The sequence below is a fragment of the Durio zibethinus genome, chromosome 6 (genome assembly GCF_047325235.1).
Source record: "Durio zibethinus cultivar Kanyao isolate XHJ-2024 chromosome 6, ASM4732523v1, whole genome shotgun sequence".
In the NCBI taxonomy this organism is placed as follows: domain Eukaryota; kingdom Viridiplantae; phylum Streptophyta; class Magnoliopsida; order Malvales; family Malvaceae; genus Durio; species Durio zibethinus.
Window position 1 is genome coordinate 24435747 of NC_143167.1, and position 9250 is coordinate 24444996.

General features: G+C 29.3%; 1 protein-coding gene and 1 pseudogene across 2 annotated transcripts; one reads left to right on the plus strand and one right to left on the minus strand.

Moving 5' to 3' along the window:
• Positions 1-508: 508 nt before the first annotated feature.
• LOC111285744 (pathogenesis-related protein PR-1-like) lies at positions 509-1336 on the plus strand. The gene has a single exon (XM_022875335.2). The coding sequence runs from the start codon at positions 558-560 to the stop codon at positions 1056-1058; it is 501 nt and encodes a 166-aa protein (XP_022731070.2). The 5' UTR covers positions 509-557; the 3' UTR covers positions 1059-1336.
• A 1247-nt stretch (positions 1337-2583) lies between these two features.
• LOC111285599 (pathogenesis-related protein PR-1 pseudogene) lies at positions 2584-3449 on the minus strand (annotated as a pseudogene). The gene has a single exon (XR_016342910.1). The product of XR_016342910.1 is annotated as a pathogenesis-related protein PR-1 pseudogene (transcript).
• Between the last annotated feature and the right edge of the window lie 5801 nt (positions 3450-9250).

A 9250-nucleotide genomic window follows, 5' to 3' on the forward strand; every position in this document is an offset into this window, starting at 1 on the left:
CAAGTATCAAATAAAAAAATTTTAAAGTTTAAGTATTATATTAAATATTTAGTATAATTTATAAGTTATTCATGATATTAATCTTTATAAAACAAATGGCATTAGATATATGATAATCTTAATTACAATACAAAAATGGTGGAAAAAAGAAAGTGTTAAAGTTAAAAATTTAATAAAAATTATATATGAATGTAGTAAAAATAAAAAAAATAAATTTTACATTTAATATATTAATACGAATTATAACATAATAATTCTCGTATATGTTAAATATAAAACAAATAGATACAAATACACATACAAGCTCCACCACTAGAAAATTATGAAATTTTGGAAAGTAAAATTCAATCTTTGAAAACCTATGTCACCCCACAAAAAAATGTGGCAATCATAATGTAACATGCTTCCCACCTCATAGTTTGAAACTTTTATACAACCTCTTTCCTTCCTTATCTAACTACTACTAACAAAAATAAATAAATAAACAAATAAAATTTTTCAGGTTATATATTGTGAAAATCCTTGTTGTATATTGGCCCCTTGGCAAACATTCCCAAATGGAAATTTCTCAAATGGGAGCGTGCTATGGCGCAGTCATCCTTTTCTTGTTGCTCACCTCAACCACTCAGGCCAACTACCTCAGCCTGGTTAACCAGTTCTTGGCTCCTCAAAATGCCGCTCGTGCCGCCATTAGAATGCGGCCATTGGTGTGGGATGCAAGATTGACGCATTACGCTCAGTGGTATGCCAACCAAAGGCGGAAAGACTGCGCTTTGAGGCACTCCAATGGACCTTATGGAGAAAATATCTTTTGGGGTAGTGGCAATGGGTGGACGCCTGCTCAGGCGGCAGCGGCGTGGGTTTCGGAGGGTAAATGGTACAATTACTGGTCTAATTCATGCGCCGGAGGGCAGGTATGTGGGCATTATACACAGATAGTGTGGGGCAGAACCAGAAGAGTTGGGTGCGCCAGGGTGGTTTGTGATGGAGGAAGGGGTGTTTTCATGACTTGCAACTATGATCCTCCTGGGAATTATGTTGGTGAAAGACCTTACTGATTGCTTTCATGAAATATTTGCAAGTGGATTTTATGTAAAAAATGGAATGTGATATTAACTTCACATTTAGAAATTCGGAGTTAGTGTGTTTTTTATATGCAAAGTCAGATTTTTTTTTTTTTATCCTTTTGTTTTCAATTTGCTGATACTATATCTTGATATGGAATTTAAGCTTGGGAACAATGCTACGAGAAATCGAAAATCTTGATTTTCGTAAACAGACTTTCTCAACATATGAATTTGTTGGCTGAAATGTAAGTTTTTCTTACTTTCCTTTCTGTTTTTGGTTTTCTATTTCTAATTTACTGGAATAAATTCACTGCCACATATATATATATTTTCAAGAATTGAATTTCAATAGGAATATAATGGGTCATCAAATATTGGTATCATTAGTAATTAATTAAAGGTAAATAATGTTTGGACCAATCCAAATAAGACCACTTAGATTTTTAAAACAGATGACATTGAAGAGGAGCAATGGAGAGAATGAAAAAATGATGGCACATGGGAAAAACACAATCACAAGAAATTAAGGTGGTCACTTTAAAGATGAAAAGGATTTTTGTAGGGAAATGATTGTGACCCAACTCTTGATTTTTCTAACGAATTTTGTCCCCTCTTTTTTTTTTTTTTCCTTCTTTTCTCCCTTTTATTTCCTCCTTTTAACAACGCTTTCTTCTTTTATTCTATTTCTACCAGTTAACTAGCTAGGTCCAATCGTCCATAATATCCGTTCCAATCTTATCTGATGGCTCATCAATCATGAGATTCTTCAAAATTTTTAGATTAAACTTAAAAGTAACAATATAAATTTGGGTGAATTGTTGTGACTGAGCCTCAGATCGGCCCCAAATTTTGCCATTTTTTCTACACAGAGACATACAGATATGGGTTTTAGCCAGTGAGGCCAATTTTATGGGCCATGTCAGAATGAGCTTGTCATACATGCTAATTATTCTTCCTCCTACCGTATGATTGCGAGAGAAACAACAAAACGGACGTGGAACAAATTGATTTATGCCGATTCCCCGCAGGGCATGTAGTATATTAGACATCTTATATCTTATTTTGTATATGACAATAAAATAGGTATGACATATGCAGAACTTCGCCACCATTCCAGGTCCCATTTGATTTACAAGAACAATTTACATATAATACGGTCAGAGATTTTTAAGGCTTCATTTAGGGCTAATTTTTGTTCGAATAATATTAAGGATATATTATCGCATATCAACAGGATATATTTAAAATTTTAATTGTAAAGTGCTTTGTACAATCACCGAACTTTTATTGACAAAAAAAAAAAAAAAAAAACCTCTTTTCTTTATCAACGAGACTAAGCCTGGTGAAGTACATGATTTGATTATATTGCTGTTTTCACACTCAAATACATATTAATACTACAGAGTACACACCATAACGTTCACTCCTCTAATTAATATATATTTTTCTAATGGGTACCCTAAAATATTTGTTAAGTTCACTACTCTTCGAAAAGTTACTTACCTTCAATGCAATATATATAAGATTTGATCAGAATATTTTCGAAAATAGTGAGGTTGAACAAGTATAGTTAAGGTACTCCTTAGAAACTTTTTGCTACTAAGTTTTACAGTCTACTTACGTACCATCAATATGGCTTTTCGCCAATATAGTTACCCGGCGGATCATAATTGCAAGTCATGAATACATCTCCATTGTCACAAACCACTCGTGCACACCCAATTCTTCTGGTACTCTTCCACACAATTTGTGTGTAGTGGCCACACATCTGACCCTCCTGGCACGAGTTGCTTGCATAGTCGTAATATTTTTCTTCCTCAGACCATGCACTCACAGCATCACTCGGCCTCCAATTTGAGCCACTACCCCAGTATATGTTCTCTCCCAGCTTGAAATCACCCTCTGGAAAAGAGTGTTGTAGCTTGCAGTCTGCCTTTCTTTGGCTTGCCCACGATCGAGCATATTTCTCAAGCTGGAAATCCCAAAACAAGGGTAGCTCCCATTTTGCTGCCCTAACCAAATTGTGTGAAAACAAAAACTCTAGTGACTCGCCAATGCAACCCCAGCAGAGTTGCTTGGAGACTTTGTATATTGTTTCGTTGTCAGGTATTTTACCATTAGTTCCAAGAGGTGGAATTGATTGGGAAGTTGCTAAAAAGTTGTCTCTAGCCAGAGTGCATGACAGAATGAAGAAAAACAGCAACTTGGGTTTCATTTTCTCTTGGTAAAGAGCAGCAAAACAGGACAGACAGTTCAAGTCTTGAGATAGGTTTTGTGGTTTGGCTCTGATTTTGAAGGATCTATTACTTTTTATATGAATTCTAAGACGGGGTTGGCCCTGATCATCTGTCGGTTGGATGACTAAGACCATATTACATAAGATTGTGTGGATCACATGCTCCAATAAATTGTTGATTAAGATTTAATATATATGTTTTGCGAATTGGAGAATTAATATAAGAAAATGTGTGGCTGTCATTGGCATGCAATAAATATATGATTGATGGTTGTCTCGTGAGTTTAGCTATGTCGTGCCCGTGAACTCCGTGTTGTTTGTATTATGGAACGATGTCCCCTCCATGGTACATTCTGGAATAGCAGGCAGAATATGGTTGATACGCGTCCTCCAACGAGGCATTCACTCCAATGTCGCCTTTGATTTGTCGGATTATGATTGGGGTCCTGCTCACACGTGCCTGTAAATAACTAGTACTAGAATACAAGTCATAAGGATTGTGAAAAGTTTTTGGGGATGGAAACCTGAAATAATATTTCCATAAATAATTCAAATTTTAGGAATGGGCAATGAAAAGGCAACAGATAGGAAGGAGAAAATACTCGTTCCGTTCAATACATTTGGTCTTAAAAATTCGAATTTTGAATTTCTTTGAAAAAAAAATTGAATAGATAACTAAAATGAACATTTGGAATCGATTTAGATTTCTTAACCGCTTTTTACTATTTAAAAAATAAATTATTTATATTACTATCTATAATATATATCCATAATTTATATTTATAATATATAATTTTTTTGTTTAATTAGATATAGCAACTTCTTAATATATTCTAATATATTATATACACTACACAATAATATACTAATAATGTATTCTCGTGCAATTAGACCTATTTATGAATCAAGTTCGGTCGGATTCAAATTGAACTTAATAAGAGCATTAATAGATTTTAAATTTTGTCAGATTTAGTCTAACCAGATATATAAACCTTCATTTGATGCTCGGGCCCGACTTTAAAGTAAAAGAAGCTGTTCAAGCCCATTCAGATCTATTTAGATTTTAATTTTTTTTAAAAAATAAATTTTATAATAAATATTAATTATGACAAAACAAATAAACTAACAAAATAAGCATAAAAATATGACTTTATTAATTTAATTTGGTATTTAGATGAAGTTAAATACATATAAGTTATTAATTTTATATACATAATTTAATTATCTATTTATTTTTTTATATGATACAATCATAAATATAAAAAAAAAGAAATGTAACTACCGGCCTGGGCCTTAATTTTACATCTTCTAAACTCTTTCCCACCGAAAACAAATGAACTCTCATCCTTATATGAAATTGTCTTTTGAAAATGCCTTTCTAGTTCTAAATTAAGCTAAAAAGCTCACAGAAATTCTTTCATTAATATTTTATAAACTAATAAATTCAAAAAAAAAGCTAATGGGTCTTGTTATTCCACTTGACATGACGAAAGTAAATGACTGCATTTTGAAGGGAGAGAAAGGTATACAGGGTTTGGGAGTTAAAGGTAGATACGAGTAAAAATCTGGATAAAAATCACCCAAAATGAAGATTTTGTGTGTGAGAGATCTTATTAAAAATCTAAATAAAAAAATTCAGATGGGATTAAACAATATTAATAACCCGAAATGTAGCAATATTACCAAGTAGCAATTACATAGAAATTAAGGAACAAATATCACTTTCAGATTCAATATTTTTGCATTGCTGCTAAAAAAAATAGTTTTAGCAACATTAAATATTGTTATAAAATTACAATTTATTGTAGCTAAAATTTTCTTCTAACAAAAAAAAAAAATCATTACAAGGTTATTGTGCGTACCTTTGTTTAGTGATGAATCTTCATATTTAATTTTGAGGGGATCAATTAAAAATTTAATATTATATATATTTTATTTGACTTATGTTATTTTACTAACATAAGACAATATACAAGTGATATACTAATAAAAAATCACAAGCTTATAAAATCATAAATTTTATCAATTTATAAATAAAAATATAAGAAAACAAAATACATTAAATAAATAATCTTATCTAAAATTATGAGCTTGAAATTTTATGTGATTACCTAAAATTGAAAACTCAATTTCACCATGAATCAATCTATCAAGTAAAAAACCTTTTCACTTGTTCATCCAAAATTGTTTTTATTCGACCAAAAATCAAATCCTATCAAGTCATTTTTTTTTTAAATGTAATATCAAGTCATGCTGGTTGTTGCCTAACTTCTAGTTGTATTAAAATCTATCAAATCATTACAATATATATATATATATATATCTCAAAACAGTCATTATTAGGTATAGAGCATTAACAAAGTATCAAGAAAAGAAGTTATCGTATGGAGCTAAAAGACAATCAGAAATAGATTATAAAAAATAAAAATAAACTAATAAACTAACTTTTAACAATTTTGTTATATATGCTTCTAAAAGGTTGAAAGGTTAAGAGACAAAAAAGAAAAAAAAAAAAAGGGATAAGAAACTTTCTAAAATAAAAAAAATACAATAATTAAGTAAAAAAAAATCTAAATTTATTTGTTTTTAACTCAATTGAAAGTGTAAATTAGAATTTAAAAAATTAATTTTTTTTAATTCACATGATTATAACTTAATATATAGGACAAATCAATTAACATAAAATGTTTGTGAATAATGATTGGTGGGTAAAATAAATAGATAAACTTTAATATATTTTAATCCTTTAATTTGAGGGGTCAATTTAAATTTATTTAATATATGTAGGCTATGTTTGACACATAAGATTAGTTGAAGGCTAAAATATTAATTATCTTATTACATGTTTGTTATGCACTTAAATAAAAAGATTGAATTATTAAAAGAATTAGATCTACTATACTAATAGGATAACTCTATTCTTTGAAAAGTAGAGGATTGTTTTCAATCCATAGGATTAGATAATTTATCAAAATTTTTAAATAATGAATTTCTTATTGTATCCTTAAATTTAAAAACCTAAATTTTAAATTATCAAATATTTGAAAATATTCCCCACTCTCTAAATTTTCTTCGCTTTCCATAGATGGAGGAAACCCATTTATTCTCTACGAAAAAATACTTTTTGTTTCTCAAACTTTTCAACTTTTCTAATTTGTAATTTATAATTTTTAATTACAAATTTTGTAATTAACACTTTGATAATTTTTAAATTATAAGCTATAAGCTTTTTAATAATTTTTTAATATAAAATAATATATAATTTTATTTGAATTTATATTTATTTATTATTTATTTGATGTATTTATTTGTTTATTATCAGTATTTTTTAAGTCAAAATTATTGAAGGAATTTATCAATTAAAAAGGTCTTTGGGCAACTTTTAATTAGTTGATAGATGATCTCTAACAAAAATAATTGAGAAATTATATCACTTGTGACTATATAAAAATCAAATTAGTATATAAAAGATAATTTTGACCAATAAAAAAATATCATCATATCTTAATCTTAATCTTGCACATAACAAACATGATAAATGGTAAAATAATATTCTATCTTGTCCTTATTCTTTGTACACACCAAACACAACATATGATAATATAATTTAATCTAATTTTATCTATAGTCTTATATTATCATATTCTATCTTTATCTTGTATACCAAACATAGTCATAATATATAAATACATATATGTAAAAGAAAATTTTCAAGATCTTCAATTGCTTGGCGTAGTGGTTAAGACAATCTTAAAGAAGATATCAAGACCGGGGTTCGAATCCCAGCCTTCCTCCCTCCCCCTTAATATAGGGCTCTACCTCCTTGAATGATAAAAAAAAAAAAAAAAACTGCCCTTGCGTTTGTTGTTAAAAGCACGTGTAATCATTTTCATCATTTTGAAAGTTGTTTTAAAAAATATTTATTATACCGACTTTTTCTCATTGGTAAATAACTAGTGTTTAAGCAACAACTTAATATAATTGTTAAAACTTTTTTTTTTGCAATTACATATTTGGTTATCAAAAATTTTATATAATAATATTATTTTGGTTGTATAAAATTTTTTGCAACACAATATTTTTTTTGTTGCAAATTACTTTGGCAACAATTATTTTGTCATTACAATAAATAGTCTAATAACGACAATCATCGTTGTCAAGGATTCTTACAAACCATAATTCTGTCGTTTCTATTTTTTGCAACGTGTATTAATTTAGTAATCAGTATTATTATTACAAATAATTTTTCATAAAAAAAATTGATAATTTAAATATTTACTATTAATGAAATTTAAAATTTAATAAAATTTCATGACTAAAAAAAGAGAAATCATTTAAAAAGAAAATTAACATTAACATTAACATGCCATCATTTACAAAACATTCGTCAACTAAAATTCTTAAGTTAATAAAATAAAACAATTATGAATGTAATCTTACTCTCTTACAATGAAACAATATTTCAAAAAATGAACATAAAAGTTAGACCAAAGTTGATTAGATCTTTTGGATAATAGAAAAATTACTTGTTAAAAAGAGTTAACTTGCAACCAAAAAACAACAATCTTAGTAAGATAATATTTTATGGCTATAAGCTCTGTAAATTGTTAGACAACATATAAACCTTAAATGTTTTTTATATTTTACACATTTTAGGAATTTAATTGATTTCACCACCTAGATTTGCATTAAAAAAGAATTTCATTAATGAACTAACTTTATTCTTAAGATAACTTACTAATATAAGATTTAAAACTTACAACTTTAATAAGTGCATGGTAGATGCAATAGCAAATCCTTACTCATTTGGATGGGTTGGATAGCCTCTATAAAATCAACATTAGTAAAAAAAAAAATACTATCAATTCAATGCTAAATAGGTACAAAAACATACAAACTAATTAAGAAAAATAAAGTAAAGGGAAAACATTTGAATGTCAAATATTACTAGCAAAGAGCTTTAATTAATAAGGATGTTCAGCTTTCCAAAAAAAAAGATGGAGCCAAGAGGAAATATTTTTAGGAAACTAATATACTATCAAGTTAATGCTAAATAGGTATAAATATACAAGCTAATTAAGAAAAATAAAGTAAAGAGAATACATTTGAATGTCAAATACTACTAATAAATAGTTTTAATTAATGAGGATGCTTATCTTACCAAAGAAAAGATGGGGCCAAGAGGAAACATTTTCAGGAAACTGATTTGTTTTTTCTTTTTTCTTTCTAGTTTGAGCTCTTGTTTCCATCCCCATAGCAAAGCTACAAGCAGCCACCTAATATGGCTGGGAACTGACGGTGGTAATGATTCTCTATTATTGGTGTACCAATGTTACAGGGTGATGGTCCATCTATAAAAAAAAACCTCTAAAGGTGATGAGGCAAAAATGATAGAGAATTGGATTAAAGGGTCCCCCTATTGAAACCAACAAGGTTAAAAAAGCTTGTAAAGTTAAGGTTGTAGCCATCCTCTGGCCCCAATTATGTTGTTGCCACCAAGATCATATGGTCAAGATTTGGAACAAAAGAAACATGCTACAACATCAAAAGCTAAAAAATCTATCAATTATTGCCTTACAAATCATGTCAAAGGTAAAAAAACAATAAAAGCAGGCACTTGGGTAGAATCTCCATAGTAAAGCACCAAAAGAAGCACACGTTTCCACCAATTAGAAGAGAAAACAAGAATTTGAGAGCTAGAGAAATGAAGGGGGCATCGCTTGGTTCGAAACCTATGGATCGCTAGAAAAGGTGGTTGCAGTTGCTGGGATAGGATAGAATAGAAAGGCAAAATTTGAGAGAGAAAGGGGGCACACTGGGTTTGGCATTTAAGAATAGGGTTAGGACATGGGAGAAAGAGCAAAGATGGAAAGGAAGGAAGATCAAAGACAGAGAGTAGCACAGGATAGTTTTGGGGTTTTTTTAGCCTTTTTGAGTTTTGATCTCG

Excerpts from the sequence above, each read along its gene's own strand:
- LOC111285744 (XM_022875335.2), top strand. The coding sequence starts at position 558 with ATGGAAATTTCTCAAATGGGAGCGTGCTATGGCGCAGTCATCCTTTTC.